Source organism: Condylostylus longicornis, unplaced genomic scaffold (genome assembly GCF_029603195.1).
Source record: "Condylostylus longicornis isolate FDR11 unplaced genomic scaffold, ASM2960319v2 ptg000044l, whole genome shotgun sequence".
NCBI lineage: Eukaryota > Metazoa > Arthropoda > Insecta > Diptera > Dolichopodidae > Condylostylus > Condylostylus longicornis.
In genome coordinates this window covers 3,523,794-3,542,947 of record NW_026578013.1, presented here as the reverse complement: position 1 = coordinate 3,542,947, position 19,154 = coordinate 3,523,794, and the positions used below count along the sequence as shown (strand labels likewise).

Genomic DNA, 19,154 nt, shown 5'->3' with positions numbered 1-19,154 from the left:
ATTTCCGTTTATATTCTAAACAATTTTATTAAAGTAGATAGAAACCCCTTAGATATTTATAAATTTCATAGAATACGTAATAAATTGTGTTTTTGAATACAAGAAAAAAAAATCAAAGTTTTATACATAATATGCCATTTGGCTGTTTTGTTTTATATTCAAAGAGCTCGAATAGATAAAAATGTTCTAAGAAAAAAAAAAATAAATTACATTTCTCGTTTTTCTTAGAAATAATGAATGTTCTGAAATATTTAAGGTCACAGTCATATAATAATACTTTAATATAAAAAGAAATATCATTATGTGGCTTGAATATGTGATTAATTTAAGTTTCTTCTCTTAAAGACAAAAAATTAATGCCATTATTATTAAAATTTTTAATTAAAACTTATTTCTGTTGCCTACCTGACCTGAGATGAGGAGTGAACGCATCTTTAAGATTTTGTCAGAATTTATTAATACTAAAATTTAATTCAAAAAACATTCACTATAAATCAAATACACTAGAACATTCATTGAATATATGAATACATACTAATTTACACTATAGTAATTCAATAACAATACAAAACAAACACAAATTTAAGATTTTAACTAAATGTAATAAATATATTCTCTTAACAGTTAACAGTAATTAAATTCACCTGATTCATATGAATCTCACATTCAAAACTAAATGTACTCATATAAAAATATTAATAGTTACATAAAAAATACCCTTAAAAATTTTATTAGGGGCAAGTATTTTCTATTTACATGCAATTCAATAACCAGGTAATTGCAACAAATACTAATATTATATTTCATAAAAAATCTATCCACATTATGCGTTGTACTATTTCAATACTATTACAATAATAATATTATAAATAATAAATTGCTTTGTACTTACTAATAATATTCCTCAGATGCTAGAACACGTTTTGCAACATCTTTTAATGGAATTAATGTTGAATTAAATTCATTAAAACAATAACTTGCATTATGACCAATAAAATTCTTTTCACGGCAAATATTATCAATTGTTGTACAGTTTTTTCTATAAAATAATTGATCCATTTTATCTCCTGTATTATTTTGCTTACAAAAATTATCTTCTAAACTGCTGTAACATTCTGTAATAAAATTAAATATTATTTTTAAATACTATATTAGAAAATGTATGTAGGTATATTTAGGTAAATCTACCTACCTTTATACATATTAAAAGCATTTAAATATTAATATTGTAATTTGTTTAGGTTTATTAAATGTAAATTATATCAAAATTCAATTATTATAGGAAATTAATGCTATAGTTTTTCTTTTAATTCATTCCGTTCCGAATAAATACTATTTTCTATTGTATTTTTCGACAATGACATTTTATTGGGAATTTGTAACACAGGGAGTCTTTATTAAGTAAGCTAGACTACGTAATGGACTAAGGTTGAGACGACATTTTAAGAATATACTCGTACAGCTTAAAGAAAAACTTTGTCAGATAATTGATTAACAGAGGGAACTGAGTGAGTAAATTCGAGATAAGTGATTATGTCGGACATCGGGGCTGAATTTATTTTACATATTGTTTAAGCACTAAAACAGTCTTCTGGCCTTCGACATCAAAAAATAGCCGGCAATGAAAATAAAAAGATAATCAAAGTAGGACATCTGTAGAAACTAAGAAAATTGTACTGGCACTATTTTTGCAAAGTAGGTCATTGCGAGAAATTGAAAAAACTTATTCAAGTGTGATAAAAATAATGAAAATTACTTAATTTTGCGAACAAACATTTTACTACATTGCAAGTTTTAATTAGTGACGAATCAAAATATTATAATATTTTTGAAGACTGTCAGACAGTAATGAAAAACTATGGGAAAGCTAAACAGAATACAATAAAGAAAATATATCTGACATTATGAAATATTTTGCAGTATTTGTTGGTATTCATTAAGGACACTATTAACAAATTAGAAAAAATGAAAAAAAAATTTTTTTGTTTTTCAACAAGACAATAACACAAAGCATTGCTGGAAAATAATTCTAGAAGCGGTGTTTTATAAGCAATTAAAAACCCCAATCACCAGGTCTTGTGGTCACGACCGAGTACTTGGGGAACTTGCATAACAGACGCATCAAAAAACATCAAATTAGTATCAGGCAGAAATTAAAGACGGCCTTATTGAGTGAGTAGGACAAAATAACGTCTTTGCAAATTGTATGTGTACTGAAATTTTTTGGAATCATAGTACATTCCTATATTATCTAGGCACTATTCTAAATTTTACTTCAAGTACATAGTTACATACATACATATAACAAATGAACAAACCCTAATATGAAATTGCAATTTTTGGAAATATTACAAAATTTTTACAATAAATATTTCTTTTATACTTTTTAAATTAAATTTATATTCATTTTATGACTTTTACAAGTAATCTATTCATAATTTAAATACAATATTGGTATTAGGAAACTATAATGTAAAAATTTTAAAATAAAATTTCATTGTCTATTATTATAAAATTCAATAATATTTATAGATTTTTGAGGTTTCTTCCAATGAAAGATATTATTCAAATTTAATAACAGATGCGATTAAAATTTTTGGAAAATTTTATTCTCTATGAAAGTCTATGAAATTGTAATTATTATTTTCAATTTAATAAATACTTTTATTCTACTTTTAAAATAAGAAAATTTGAAAAAAAGAGACAATTAAATAATATTCTTGTTGTACATTTTGTATGTGAAACAAGGATTTTTTATAATATATAGGAAAAATATCATATAAATGTACTTACGATATGAATTAAAATCATTGTTACAATAGCCCCATGGTAATACACTTGTAAATGATGCAAAAAAGTAAAATAAAATCCATGCAATAATCACCATATAATAGATTGTAACAAATGTAATGACTATAAGTGTACAATAACCAAGACCTATAATAAAAAATTGAAATAAATTTAATTGACAATTTATTAAAATATCGTAATATAAGTGTAGTAATTTAATGTAATACGATTATTAATCGAAGAAACATTATATTTTAAAAGAATGATATGTCGGATGTACTATTTATATCAATTGCAATTTGGAAATAATATCAAAATAAAAAATTGTTTTTAAAATAGTAATTAGTATTTAGTAGGTTGTAACTCAAATATGCAAAAAAATTTTGAAATTAAAGCAAATCAATCGCGTTTTTCCAAAAAAAAGAACTGAATTGAAATGATCGGGATAATTAATCTATTAAAAACTTTCGAATACATAGTCAATTAACATATGATTGTCATGAAACAAAAATATTTTTCATCGTACAAGAATCATATTTTATAACATCACAGTCCATTAAAATCTTCCGTAAAGAAAATCAAACCATTATACTTGGTCTCATAATTATACAACCCATACAACGTTATTTAAAATTAAACTAAAGTTAAAGGAAATGGAAAAAATTTTTTGAATTGAATTACACCAAGTTAAGATCAAATTGGGTGCAAAATGAAAATTTACGCGACAATATTGATTATAGGCTAAACACGTAATTTAAAAAATTTTATTTTGATAACATTATTTTCTTACCTTGAAAGAAAGGCGACATATAATGATAAGCTTTTATTGGTCCAAGACCTGAATACTGTCCAATGTATAATTCAGCTAAAAATATTGGTAAACCAATTACGAACACCATAAGTAGATACGGTACTAAGAACGCTCCTGTAAATTAAAATTTAATTAATTAATTTTAAAATTGAATTGTGGAAGGTAGATTGTATAGATTATAGATTATAGAGGCGGAGTAACAGTGCACCGCGACTAGCATAAAAGTATCTATAGTGCTAGATCACTAGGTTTTGGATACGCTCCTACAACACCTCCTCCAGACCCTTTCTTCTGATAAATTCGAATATCTTGAGAGGTCTGCCGAGAGGACCGCAGTTGCGCCGAAGTGAGCGTGTAGTTCCCCAGTATTTCCCTTCTTCTGCGTGTGAGGAACCCACAATCCCCCATTGTGGAAGATAACAAAGTTTATATAAATATATTTCTTTTTTCTATTAGACAATTCGTGGAAGGATTCAAATCTTAATTGAATTAATAAACATATTATCCAAAAAATCTTGCTCATTCCTAACACACGCAATCTTTATCACTTCTATGAAGTTCTAATAAAAATCTAAATACGTTTTGAGAATTAATTTGTATGTATAAAATTCTAAAAAGAATTTTTTTAATTATGTCCAAATCCTCTAACCTTCTTTTTAGTAGTTGCAAATTATTTACTGGTATTTTTTTAGTTACCTTTATATGTCGTTCTTACTCGTAAAGTATAGTGCTATAAAGACTTTTCCAATTTATATCTTTTTTTTTCAATTAAATACTTTTGAGTGCATGAGCATTAAATATTTCTGAATATTTTAAATTTAAAGCATTTTATAACTGAAAGTATCTGTGAGGCTCGATGTACCACACCAACAAAATTATATTATAGATACGAGTATAAAATGTTACATAATATACATACCTCCACCATTGCGATAAACTAAATAAGGAAATCGCCAAACATTTCCTAAGCCAACAGCATAACCAATACATGCTAAAATAAATTCAATTGGATTTTGCCAATTTCCACGATTTTCTCCATCTATGATAGTAGTGCCATCAGGTACACTAGTAGATTTTCCATTTTGTTCAATGGAATTGCCTTTATTTAATGTTATTAATGATGGTTTTGATGATATAGGTGTCGTTGTTTTTACAACTGAACCATTTGAATTGACTGATCGCCTTGAACCATTTGACAATATTGAATTTTCCTATAAAAGTAAACAAAAAAAAAAAATAGAAAAAAAAATTAAATATTAGAAAAAAAGCTTAAAGTATTACCAAAAAAAAAAACAGGAAATGAGATAATGGAAGACCTATAAAATAAAAAAAAACTGAGTGTATTTGGGTAAATTGAATTTTATTGCGCTTTTTAAAAGGATAATGAAATTCGTTTCTGTAAGGCCTATTTAAAACCTTATTAGGCAAACTTAGGAAGCTAAAATAATGTCATATTAATTGATTAAGAGAGTATTTTTAGAGCAGCAACTTTATAAGTAATTAAAAGGTCTGCGTAGCTAATTCTGCAATTCTATGTTTTCTATATTTTAAAAATAGTGCTGTGAAATATTTGTACATCCTACTGGAATTAGTTTCAAAATAATTTTTTTTGTAACTCATTCACTTTATGAGTTTCAGCCAACCGAAGAAATAATTTTCAGAAAAAAAAAAATTCAAATGCAAACCAGGATTAAAACAAGCCCCATATTGTCTGTTAATCGAAAATATTAGTATATCATACATAATATCTATAATATACATTAACACAAATTCCATTAACCTGTCACATATTCAATGTAATGAAAGGTTTCCTCAATTTCCTAATGAATATTCTTGGTAATTCTTTAATATTTTAACATATTTTAATTTCCACATTTTAGCAATCTAAGACTATAAACCAGCAATATTCAATTAAGGAAGTCACCTGTTTCTTTCACACATTCTATTCAACTAGAAATAATTTTAATACAATTCCAAACACAAACAATTCTTTCATCATATTTTATATAAAGTCTAAATTTAATGTCACTCCCAAATAGTTTTGATAATTTATGCGCCAAACAAAAATTTTTTTCAATTCAATCAACTGAACTTAAAATCCAAATAAAAATATTTTCTTTTGGAAATAAAAAATATTTAGAATTTCTAAAATTGAACTATTTTTCGAAATATTTTCACAATATCAATAACAATTTTTTAAAATTTAAAAATCCTCTGATGACTTTACGTTTTGAAAATATGAACTCTCAAACAAAAATAAGCGGAAACCGGAAAATATTATTGAAATACAAAAAAAAATAAAAACAAAATGTAAAACAAACCTTCCAAAAATGCAAAAATGGGTGTAATTCAGTTAAATTGAATTATGATAGAGTCAAAAATAAAAATAACAAAAAGAGAACATACTTCAAAGCTGAAAAAACAATTACATATCCTTTTTTTTCCATTACAATATACGCTCACTATTCGAAACAATGCAAACAAAAAAAAAAATAAGTGTCCAACTGGAATTTGAATTGTAATCCTAGTTACTATCTAAATCTAAAATTCCAAAATTACTGTTAAACCTACTCTGTTAGTAAACAATCTAAAAATATTACAAATGAAAACAATTTGATAATCTCTACTCTAAGGTATCGAAACCTTAACAGCACATGAATTTGAACAAAATTCATTTCAAATAATCATTATAAGAATTGCTAGTTAAAAATATAGGTTTTATCAAAAGAGGTAAAGGGCTCATTGTTTACAGTTTCAATTAATAAAATTTAAATTAAATTCAAATTAGGGATTTTCCAAATAGATATAAAGTACTTATAAGATTTTCCAGAATTTTGAGCGAGTTTGTAAAATTAAAAAACTGGAAGATCTTTAAGGCTACTGATTTCTTCCCTTATTCTTTTATTTTATTCAATCCTGTTTACTTTGTTTCTGAAATAAATCAAACAAACACAGCAACTAACCTATTAAGCAGTTTTATAAAAACATGTAGATCTTAATAAAATAATTTCTGGCATGTTAAAGTTTAAAACTTTAAAAACATTACAAAATGGCCGACAAAATCAAATTAACCTTTAAATGTGAAACTTTTTTATAAAATGGAAATAGATCACATAGAATAAAAATTAGGAAAACAAAAAAACTAGGCATCAAAAATGAAGATTATTCCTCGCGGATTCTTTTTTTCTTCCATTATGTTTTGGAATTTTTCAAATATTCAGCGGCATGTTATCCTTATTTTTTATTCCTAAATGTCGACAAAAGACCAGGAAAAAAACTATACGAGTATAACATATTTTTTCCGTTTTTTTTTTTCTAATTTTTAGAAAGCCGAATATTTTTTTGCCTTTTTTTTTAAGTTTGCATTTGCATTTTAGATGATTTTTCGTTGTTTACTACCAACTCAGAAGAACGAAATAAAAAGAGAGAAACAAAAAAAATTTTGATTGATTTGTAAATAAAACTATCAAGGGACAGATAGAGAGAAACATCCGTTTGTTTACGGAAATACAAAAATTAAAAAACCAAAAACTTATTGTTAAACTCAAAATACCGAAAATTTTTTTGCAATTTTCTCGACAATTTTAATACAATTAGATGGTAATAATTTAGTTATTATTTCTAGTGAATTATTATGTACAGCAATCACAGTAATTGATTCTAACCTAAAATATGCTACCTGGCTAATAGTAGACATTGAGAGATATATTAGAGTAAAAAGTCATTATTTCGAATGCAGAATTCTAAACTGGGAAGGGCAAAACAAATAAAGTAATTCTTATAATTTAGATTCTATTTAAAATTTTGAAATTGTGGAACAATATTTTATTAATTTGCCCATTTCTAATTATTGAATCTAATATTTGTTACGCTTTTTGGTCTTTTTAAGCAACAGCAAAATTCAACAGTTCAGAATAAGATCCACATAAGCTTTAGAAAATGGCAAAATTTTAGAAAAATTATTTTACAATACTGGCACTCCAAAATATATATATTCTAATATTCTACATTATAATTACCAAGAAATAAAAATCTATAATACAACATTAAAAGAATCTGAAGTTGAGAGTTTGAAAAGCAACCCGGTGGCGACATTTTTTTTCCTATTAGATTTTGGGTCAGATTCAAATGTTAAAAAAAAAAAAACAAATTTTTACAAATTTCAATACAGAAAATATTTATGCAAAAATGCAAAAATAAAAAAGGGGGGTGGTAAATGTTTATTTTGAGTACGATACGGTGGCTTGTATTTTGTGTAGCTATCAGAAAACTAAACATTACCATAAGCAATTTTGTTTATTAGAAATTTAAAGAACAACAAAAATATTTCTTTTACTGTTTCTCTTTGTTTTTTTTTTCGTTATAGTGTTAATTTTTTATGCAGTGTGCTGTTGACAGATAAAGACACTGAAAGAGAAAAAAAAATAATTGTTAGTTTCAATCTTTTTCTAAGTTGAAAGGAGATTTCAGTCAAAAGTTTTTACTTTTACTCTTTTTTAAATGAAATTTTATTTGCTTTTGATGTTTTTTCGTTTTTTCTTCCAAAAAAAACAAATCAGACCTAGAACCTGTCAGTCATATATGCTTTTTATTTTTATTCCAAAAGGGTAAAAAAAAAGACAATATTTACAATGAAGTTTTAACTTTTGTATACACGAGCCAAATGAAAAAAAAATATGGAATCCTATTTCTAGTTTATGTAACTAAGGAAGATAGTAAAAGTTTATTTATTTTTTTTTTTAGAAATCTAAATACCATGGACGCGTTTATATGCGTAGGACAGGACATAAGTTTTGATTTTGTAACAACGATCAAAATGAAAAATAAATCAGTTGTTTTTTTTGCCCATATTTTTTTTTTTGAAAAATTTACAAAAATATTTTTTGTTTGTTATATAAGGATAACAATTACGATATTATAATACGATATACAACAAACTTCTCAATGATTCTTGCACTTAAGAACAGTAAATCTTCTCTATTGTGACAAAAGGATTTTATACAGAACTGAATAAATAAAGTAAATACAAAAGTAGATCTTTTAAGTTTTAGTATACTTGATTCTGTTCTTCCTCAGAATCAAAAACCTGAAAGTATTAAAATAGACATGAAACAAAATGTATGGCTAGAAATATTAAAATAATTAAACTGCTTTCAAAATGATCATTGATCGTTTTGATATATATCAAAAATGGACTTTAAATATTTAGCTAGAATATTGGATTAAACTTCGCAAAGATTTAAATTATCAAATTTTCGTGCAGATTCAGATTTTTGCACTCTATTAAACTTGGAAATGTCTAAATGGTTATTGTAAGCTTTTTTATCAAAGTTAGTATATAAATGAAGCTTGTACAAATGATTTTATACAAAGGAACGAGTAAGTATAATTTAAAAATTATCGAAGTTGATGAATTTTTTCAATGTTATCTATTCGAGTTCAAAAATTTAATAGATTCCACGTGTTTTTTCTTTTTCATACGCCTGATAGAAAGAACAAAGCTAACAAATTTATAAAATATTAATTATAAAAATTCCATTAAACCAATTAGTAATTTTAATGAAACATCATTGAAAATTCATTTATTAATTCAATTCCTTTTAAAAATATTATTTTATCATATAATTTGAGAAAAACAATAATAATAAAAGAAAAAAATGATAGAGAAAATGTTGAAAAACAAATTCATTAAGCATATCAATTGATTAATTTTCTTTTCCTTTTTGTAAATGAAGAAATTGAAAATTAAGAAATCGACAAGAAGAAATAAAAAACGGAATACGAAAGAAAAAACAAGCTGATGAAAATCTTTTAAGAAAATGAAAAATAGGAAACGAAAATATTATTTTACACATACACACACATACGTGTATATAAAATATGCCCTTTTAGAATAATTTTTTACCGACCGTATTGTGTAAACAATAGGTAGGTTATGTGATGGCAACAAATTTTGCATATCGAGTTTTCGGTGAGAACGTACTTCTCCATAGTAGGGAAGTATAAATAAACTATTTTTAGCAACCTGTCGGTCTGTCGGTCTGTCCGTCTGTCGGTCTGTGTGTGCACGCGTGTATCTCAAGTTCGGCTGAACCGATTTTGATGAAATTTTATATGTAAGTTTGTTTCCACCATGGGACGGATCGATCAACTTTTGGTATATATCAGGCCTCGGGAACTGCACTTTTTAGCGGGCCTGTTTTACATTTTTGAACGTTTTGAAGAAAGTATTCAACCGATTTACTTGAAATTTTATATATAAGCTCAGCTCGCCCGTCCGCAAAAATTCGTATGTTTTAGAAGAAATCAAGCATCGGCAACTAGACCTTTACTACGGGCCAAATATACATTTTTGTGTATATAAAAAGAAATAATCAACCGATTTCATTGAAATTTAATATATAAATTCCCCGTATTAAAACAATGAACATGTAAATTTTTTGGAAAGATCAGGCATCGGCAACTAGACGTTTACTATGGGCCAAACATACACTTTTGTGTATATAAAGAGAAATAATCAACCGATTTCATTGTAATTTAATATATGAATTCCTCATATTAAAGCAATGAACATATAACTTTTTTGGAAAGATCAGGGCTCGAGAACTGATTTGCGGGCCGATTTTACATTTTTCACCATATCCACAGAACAAATTGATGGAATTTCTTGAAATTTGATATTTGAGTTCTGGTTGTTACCCAAACTAACTGGCGAGCATTTCAAGGAATTCGGGTAGCACAAAGCGAAACTCTACTAAGAGCCAAATTTACATTTTTCTAAGTATGTTAACTATAAGCTTACTAATGTCCTAAAAATTGGAAAGAAATATTTAACAGACATTTTTATAATATTCTGTAACACTTTCATTTAACTAGACAATACACAACGCGGTCGGTTATGTGCTGACCACATCAGATTTTTTTCATTTCATATGAAAATATTTTCAAACTAACTACAAAAAACATAATTTATAATCACATATCTCGGATAAATTAAAAACTAATATTGATTAAAAGAATCCTTTTTACTCTTTATGTATGCAAAGTAATATTACAAAATTTTTTCTTATAATTTTTTTTAAAAAGCACAAAAATATCAACTAATTCGGAAGAAATCTGTCTTTAATTTTCTCAATATCATTTTAATTAATTTACTTTTCCTAAATGTGTGTAAGCAAGAATGTGTACGAGAAATCCTTTCTCATGAATTAATAATTTTAATATTTATAATGAAAGCATTGATACGGGAAAATTTTTTTGATGAACTTTTATAATAGAAAGTAAAACAATATTTTAAAATCTTCACAGAAAGTCGAAAGTTGTACAAAAGGATTTGTACAAGATTTTTTCGTTCTTGTCTTTTAATAAATTTTTGTTCGAACCTTTTATAAATAGCATTATGAATGAGATTAATATTTTTTAAGTTTTAAATTATAGAAAAAATTATAATATAAAATGAGTTAAAACTTCTCTGGACAAAAGCATGTTAGTCTGTAAGAAAATTCCATACAAAATTATAATAAGAACTTTTTATTGAAATGCGAAACTTGATCACGAAAAATTTTAATCGAAAATGTTTATGTTATCAACATACTCTAGCGTTGAACGTAAAACGCCACATGACAGTTTATATAAATTTAATAATGATCTCTTCAATCTTGATTGCTATTGCAATTTGTTTGAAAAAAAAACTAACAGATCTTTGGATTTGAATAAAGTTCACATTTTCATTTACTTTCCCGCAGCGTTACGTAACATTATTTTTCCTGAACCAAATTTTTTTAAACTATGTACGATAAAAATGCAATGAAATCTTGTAAAAATCTTTCTCTTTATCACAATTTTCTTCAAAAAATTTATAACCTTTTTCATAAATTTGTAAAATTTTTTTCATAAATTACCTTAAAATAAATTCATAATAAATTCACAAATAATGTGCATCTATTCTGTCACTACCATACAAAATATTAAATACGTAGTTTTATAAAATTTATCTTAAAATTTTATATAAAAAAATTTAAAAATTCTCCATTTTTTCTATATCTCTTAACGAGAACAAAAAACCAAATCAAATAGCATAAATATAAATATTAAGAAAGAGAGGCAAATATTGAAAAAAATATTGATTTCATCTCTAAACGTAAATCTTTAAAATATCGCTGAAGGTGAAACAAAAAATATAAAACAAGATTAAATGACGGAATGCACCTTGCAAATTCTAAAAAAAGAAAAATTGTATTACAAAACAAATTCTTCTCCTTACCTCACCTTCATAGGAGCATTCAAATCTTAACCCTTTAAACGATTTCAGAAAAATATAGAGAGCTATCAGCCAAATTGTACAAATTATAGAAAATCCATTTCGTGTAATTTTATAAAGATTTCTTCAATATTTTAAATTTAAACATTATTTGTCGCTTGCAATTTTTAAATGAGACCTATACGCCGAGTTTAGAGAGATCTACGTTAAGTGAAATGTAACCTACTTTACATTTTAACTGTTAAATCTTCAGATATCCATAGGAAATTCAAATAAAACCATCCTAAAATTTGAAATATCTTAATTTTATTTTAGTGTTTATCGGATTTAAATGACATTCAACTAAATTTTTAAATGTAATTTTATGCATTTAAGAAAATGAATTCCTAGAAATTTGTTTTACATTTCATTCTCATCTTATTTAAATATTATGCTCATAATATTATATCGTATATATGTATATAGAATTGAAAAACAGGATATAGCGCATACAAAGTAAACCATCTAAATTTTTTTTATATAAACTGGAAAATATGAAAAATCACAATTGAAAGGATGCATTTTATATGTTTTAAAAATATTTTTTCATTGATTTCCTGATTTTTTCCAACATTATTATTGATTATTCTTTCAATTTTTCTCATATATCAATATAATATGTCGCCAGAAGGGAAAAAATTAGAATGCTATGTAGATTGAAAATTAGAATGCTATGATTTAAATGCAATGCGACCAACAACTACGTAAGTATATTAGAAGTTTGCATTTTCTTTCATAATGGAGCCCAATTTCCAATAAAATTAATATTCATGAATAAAATTGTTTTAAACGACCGACCAAGTCTCAAAATTATTGAAAATGGCATAAGAGCTGATTGCAATATGATAAGCAAGCAACAGACTGTACTCAATGTAACATTTTGGAAAAATATTAGGTTTATTAAATATAAAAATCCTACAGAAGACTTCATGAAACAGAAAATTTCAGCAATTTTTCTTTTTGCTTTTTAAGAATTTTATTGAAAATCCTTTTCTATTATTATAAAAAAAAACAAAAAGGACGAGAAAAAAAATATTGTTTTCTATTTTTATAGGTTTTCGAAAGATTTTCTTTAAAAATAAAACAAAAATAAAATTATTAATTTTCCACTTCTTAAAAGAAACACAAAAGATTAAAGGGATCGAGAGAGGAAAAAACACAAAAATAATTAAAAAATTGGAAAAATTTTTCCATGGTGATTTCTTGCTTTACATCTTATCCTTATATTGGTATTCATAGAAAATAGTGTTGAAGTGGCAGTATTCCTTAAAAAAAAAAAACAGAAAAATAAAGAAAAAAAGGAAGAAAATTCAATTAATAGGAAAGTCAATTTTTGAAAAATTTCAAATTGAAGAGGAATAATTGCATTTAATAAAAATAAAACTGAAAAAAAATGAGTAGATTTTAATTAAAAAATAATTTGAATAATTGGTCGGTTAAGTGGACACAAAGAATGTGCAAAATAATTGAAAGTAAAATAGAAATAGAAAAGAGATAGTTACCAATGAAGTCCTTTCAAAATTTTAAAGACAATTTGAATATTGAATATTATTTCTTATTTTAAATTTGATCAAATAAAAATTCACAGCATTTTTTCAATTATACTCCGTCGTCTGACCAGATTTAAATTTAATTTTAAATTTCAAAACTATTTTTGGTTTTCAAATGTCTTAACGCATCCTAAAAGAATTAACAAGTTCACCTGAACTTGAAAATAATAAGACTGATCCTTGCTTAAGATTCGAATTAAATTAAAACTGCCATTTGTAATTCCAAATCACTAAATTAATAGATTCCAAGAGAACTGAATGGGGCTACAGAGCACATCCTCCAAGCTACCGCAGTCATTCGCGTCTTATTGTAGCCTCCTCACGCTCCCGCCTTTAATATTTTTGTCACAAGTATAAAACTGGAGATATCCCCAAATAAATTAGACAACATTATACAGTTCGCGAAAACTAAGGAAACTCTACCCACGACAATTGCAACACCGGACAGCCAGTATTCATATCATTAAATTATTGTGTAAGAAATTAAAATTCTAGTCCAAATAATGGTTGAAATCTGGTTACAAGAAATTTATTATGACACGACTATAAGAAAGAAGAAACTACAACTTCTATACAAATAAAACTTTAAATCCATTAATTTTAGTGCATTTAAGTATGAGATTTTTGCATACTTCATCCATGTTGAAAAAATTTTGCTTTAGAAGTGGTGTTAAAAATATAAGCCACGCTACCTAGAAATTATTAGACCCCGTAACTAAAATTGATTTTAGTACTCTATTTTTTGATTCTACTTATTGAAAGCGGGCTGTTTAAGTAATGTTGTAGGAAATTTGATGTTCACTCATGACATGCCAAATTAAATTTAGCTAGTCATGTGTGAACATCAAATTACTGGGGACCGACAGTAATTTTAGTTTAGTAACAAACAATTATAAGTAATCTCTTCCCCATAATAATGATGACACTTCTATTGAACCTGAGAATGCTATTGAGAAAACTACATAATTATAGTACAAATCTATATTTTATCATATACAATTATACAAGATTACAAACGCAATATTTTAATAAAAAAAAACTGTCAATCTCATACATTTTTAATCTTCAATATTAGAATATTAATTTTTATTAAATAAAATTTGTACAAAAAAAGGGTTACACTTCTTACAAATTCCACGTCATTCTTTATTGGAAATATGTCATAAGTTTAACATTATTTATAAATAATTTATCCTTCATTTCGAACAGTTATTTTTTATCAAATATCAAATAATATGAATATCAAATGTCATAAAATTCATAAAAATATAAAATTAAATTAACTCTGACATTTTGGCAGATGTCTAATAAAAAAAAATATCTATTTGAAATTATATTAAATTCTTCAATTTTATTTGTTATATTATTGAAGGTCAATTTCACCCTAATCGACAATTTTGTATATAAGAAATTGTTGTTAAATTTTAATCACATTTATATTTCAATAGAATTACATCAATATTCATGAAAATTCAATAGTAAAGTAATAAAAAATAATTTTAGATTTTAAATTTAAATAATGCAAAAAATTTAATTTTTGGTCAAAATTTACGATATTGGTTGGCAAATGTTTAGGATTAATTAATTTATTTGGAACATAGCAGCAGTAATTTATTAAGAGAATAAAGATTTCTTACCAAATATTTTTGTCTCTACCAAACAAAATTTTGAAATTCGGAAAAATGTTTTTAAATTTTTAGACTTTTTCTAATATACAGGCATCGTATACACATTCATTTGGTTTTCTAGGCAGTTGTTAATTTTAATTTATTCTACATTATTATCTTTTTACAGTGATTCTTTAAACATTTTTCAAAATTTGTCTTCCATACAAGTAACACGAAGAAACACAAAAATTTGCCTTATTTTACTGCCAGTACACTCTTTAAATGCATTTATTTAAGTACTAATTTCTTTCATTTGCTCTAAAATTAAGATATTTAAGTCCCGAAGTTTAGTATTCATATTAATTATATAAACTTCACCATAGCCAGTCTCCGATGATTATTTGAATTTTTTTTATTTTGTTTTCTAATTAAACAAGAAATTTTTAAAAAACATTAATTTTTTCGAAGAAAATTTATTGAAAAACGTTTTATTTATTCATATACAATATTTTTGATAATTTTATCAAAGACATCAATCATTTTCAGTATAGTACTTATGTTTGTATGTGTATAATATAAAAATACGCAAAATTTGAGTTTATCTTTGACAATAATAACGGTATGATTTTTGTATCCTGACAATTTCCATTTTTGTTTGTTTCTTTATGTTTTAAAATAAAATTTCTAACTAATTTAATATTCATAAAAATTATTTTCGCGTTTAAAATGTCCTTTTTTCTTATAACATAAAACAAAATTCAAAGGAAAAACAAAAAGAGGAAAGAAACCCATAGACAAACATTAAAAACATACTTAAATTATTTTTAAGTTTATGTCCTGGATTCTACTTTTTTCTTTCTTTTTTTTTTTCTTTTTGTTTTTCTTCTTCTATTTTATATATTTACCAAGAATTTTATACAAAATAAGTTAAACAAAAATCACAACTTCAACAAAATAAAACCGTAAACTTTGTCAGATTTTCGTGATTTATAGCCAAATTTCTTAACACTGACATATTCATAATATATTTTCATTGTTTCCCTATATATACTACTATTTATCCACCTTTTTTTTTGTATAGCCCTTCCCCTCTCCTCAAACAAATATAACATAAAAATACATCTTGATAGATTTATGTGTTAAAGTAATATACCGAAAACCATTTAAAATTTTATGAAAAAATTGTGGCTCGTTATGTAAAACTATAATATTAATGTTAATGTCGTTGAGTAAGATAATGATGTTCGATTTGAAATGAATTTTCAACGGCATTTTTATTGAATTTATATAATAAAATAAACTGTCCAATAAAAAGCTTATAAATAGAATTTAAAGTTACAATGAAAAATACAATTATTTAAATAGAATTGTTAAGAAAATTCAAATGTCTGAGATTCTAATTGATTTCTAAGAAGCCCGGCCAGATTCTTGCAAAGGCGGATGATTTTGTGGATCTGGCAGTATCAAAACGAGAGAGCCTTACAACAGTTCAATGAACCTTAGCATTTTTAGCATTTTAATAAAGCTAGAAGTTAATTTTATTTAAGCATAATATCTTGTACCGTCTACTAAGATTTAAATGCAAATTTTAAATTGAAAAAAAAACAAATTTCGATATTTGATCTTAACGAGATATCTAAATGCATAATACATAAGCACATAAGCTCACTGAAAAAAACAAAACCAAATTCTATGAATTAGCTTTTATATCGAAAGTACCTACTTTATGATAATATAAAATAAAAATCTTTTTACTCTGAATTTAGATTTTCAAGATCCGTCGATTTTAACTTTTTATTCCTTAAGAGAATTAATTCTTTATACAAAAATATCCTGCCATGAAAATATACTTCAAAATATCAAAATGGTTATTTATGGACTCTCATTTTATACTTATTTTTACTATTGTTATATAGTATTATTATAATGGTTATAATAAATACACATATATGTAGGTATACAAACACATATTCAATATATCAAAATAATACTTAAAGAGAAGTAAATGTTTTGATGCCTATAAGCAAATTAAACAAACTCCTATAGTATTTAACCCCTACATATTAGGTATATTATGTTCAAACTTTAAGTATTTCACTATTTTTACAAATTATTAATTATACCAAATTTTTTTCTTGTAGATATAGGCTTTATTTTATATTTGAAATAAGTTTATATTCAAAAATTACAGAACATAAACTGGAATTCAACTAACTTACACCGCAAATGTATTTGAATATAGCTAAAAGTAAATATTAAATTTAACATTATGTTTAATAAAATTTCAATATTTTTTCATTTCGTATTTATTATACTGAAGTAGAAAAACCTTTTTCACATGTTAAGCAGCAAAAACAAAACAAAAAAACAACAATCAAGAATGTCTTCATATTGGTAAAGCTTGGAAAATTTTTCCACAAATACACACATAAAAAATACATTTTACTTGTTCTTTTCTCTACAAACCTTTTAGAAAATGTCACACGTTATACATCCTCTCTAACATTCTTGGTTATGCAAGAATATTTTCTTATACTTGAACAAAATATTCACACATATATACAAATTTTCTATATATAAATTTGAAATTAAAAGAAAAAAAAATGTCAGTTTTACCATAGAACAAAAACCAAAAAAAATAAGAAAAAAAAAATATGTGGACAAATATTGATATACGTGATTTTCTTTTCACAATATTGATATACCCCACATTATATGAAAAGTTAAGGTTATAATGTGTATAAAAGAACAATACTCTATATAATATGAATATGTACGGCGTATACGCGTGTAAATAAGGTAAATATTAAATAAAATTCGTGGGTTATATGAAGTGAATAATAATCTCTCCATAACATGATTTTTAAAAGAGAAACCTAAAATGTACACAATAAAGTATATAAACATAGGGCATTATGTGTATGTGACTATTCGTACATGTATTTTTTATACTATAAAACTCATATGAAAAAAATCATGCACAGAGTTAATATTTGCGATACAAAATAATATAAAAAGAAGAAATTCTACTTAAATTCTAAAAATATTTACAAAGAAAACAGTAAAAGTTAATGGGTTCAAATTTTATAAAATCTCAATTTTATAATGTTGAAAATTTTATATTCAAGGTAAAATTTTGCATTATATTTTAAGTTTAATGTATTTCCCCATTTTATAGCTTTTTTATTTTAAATTTAAATTCAAATATTTAAATGATGAAAAAGTGTTTTTAAACAATAATATTGATAAAGGAGCAAAATTTTATCTTATTAAATTTTATAGGTCTATAATCTGTCAGATTACTATAATTACACACCTATATCAATAAATTTTGAACATTTTTGCAACAATATTGAAAAATCAACTTTCATTTTATTCACACTTTTATACTGAGAAAAGACACAAACTATTAATTTTAAAATTTTGAATTAAAAACAGAAAGGGTGCTACCATATCAGTAATTATATAAGAAAACAAAGCTTCGTTTATATTCGCACGAATACGTCTGCAATAACAAATTTTATAATCTCTATTTAACAAATTTTTAATGAATTAATTTAAAAAAAAAATCCTTATCACAAAAAATAACCATTATTAATTTTCTATATCATAACAATAAATTGCCAAAAATAACGAACAACCTATCTAAAAGTATTTATGTTATACTGACACGTGTTCAATATTTTTATTGAAAAGAAATATCTTTTTTTTTAAATAATATTGAACAATGTCTAGTAGCCCGACCTGAAGGACAATAGAAATTATCTTAACATAACACACAAAAAATATTAAAAAATCAATTTAAAATAATAATAAAGTAGGGCCAAACGAATTGTTTTCAGTGCAGCATTTTTTCCTTCAAAAATAATATAGGTTCGATATTACCAAAATACTACTAAAATTACTTTCATTCATATACGAATATATTTCACAGATTGCATACTTTTAGGGTGATCAAGACATGCATAATTTTAAAATGATCAATGTTCCAATAATGCTCGAATTTAACGGTTAATTGTGTGAGTTAAGATAATAATTATATTTTTTAATGGCACGGTATTTACAGCTAGGTTTTTGCATTTATAGAAGTTTGCAAA

At 24.9% G+C, this 19,154-nt stretch overlaps 1 protein-coding gene across 1 annotated transcript in view; it reads right to left on the bottom strand.

Annotated features, from left to right (window-relative positions):
* The window catches only part of LOC129610350 (sodium- and chloride-dependent glycine transporter 1-like), a 56,887-nt gene that overhangs the window by 26,719 nt on the left and 11,014 nt on the right, over nt 1–19,154 (bottom strand). The window contains exons 2-5 of the mRNA XM_055522906.1: nt 4,521–4,812; nt 3,581–3,715; nt 2,794–2,937; nt 893–1,115 (exon numbers count right to left, since the gene is read on the bottom strand). Of these exons, the coding sequence (XP_055378881.1) occupies nt 893–1,115; nt 2,794–2,937; nt 3,581–3,715; nt 4,521–4,812 (794 nt within the window). The remainder of the gene's footprint in view (nt 1–892; nt 1,116–2,793; nt 2,938–3,580; nt 3,716–4,520; nt 4,813–19,154) is intronic.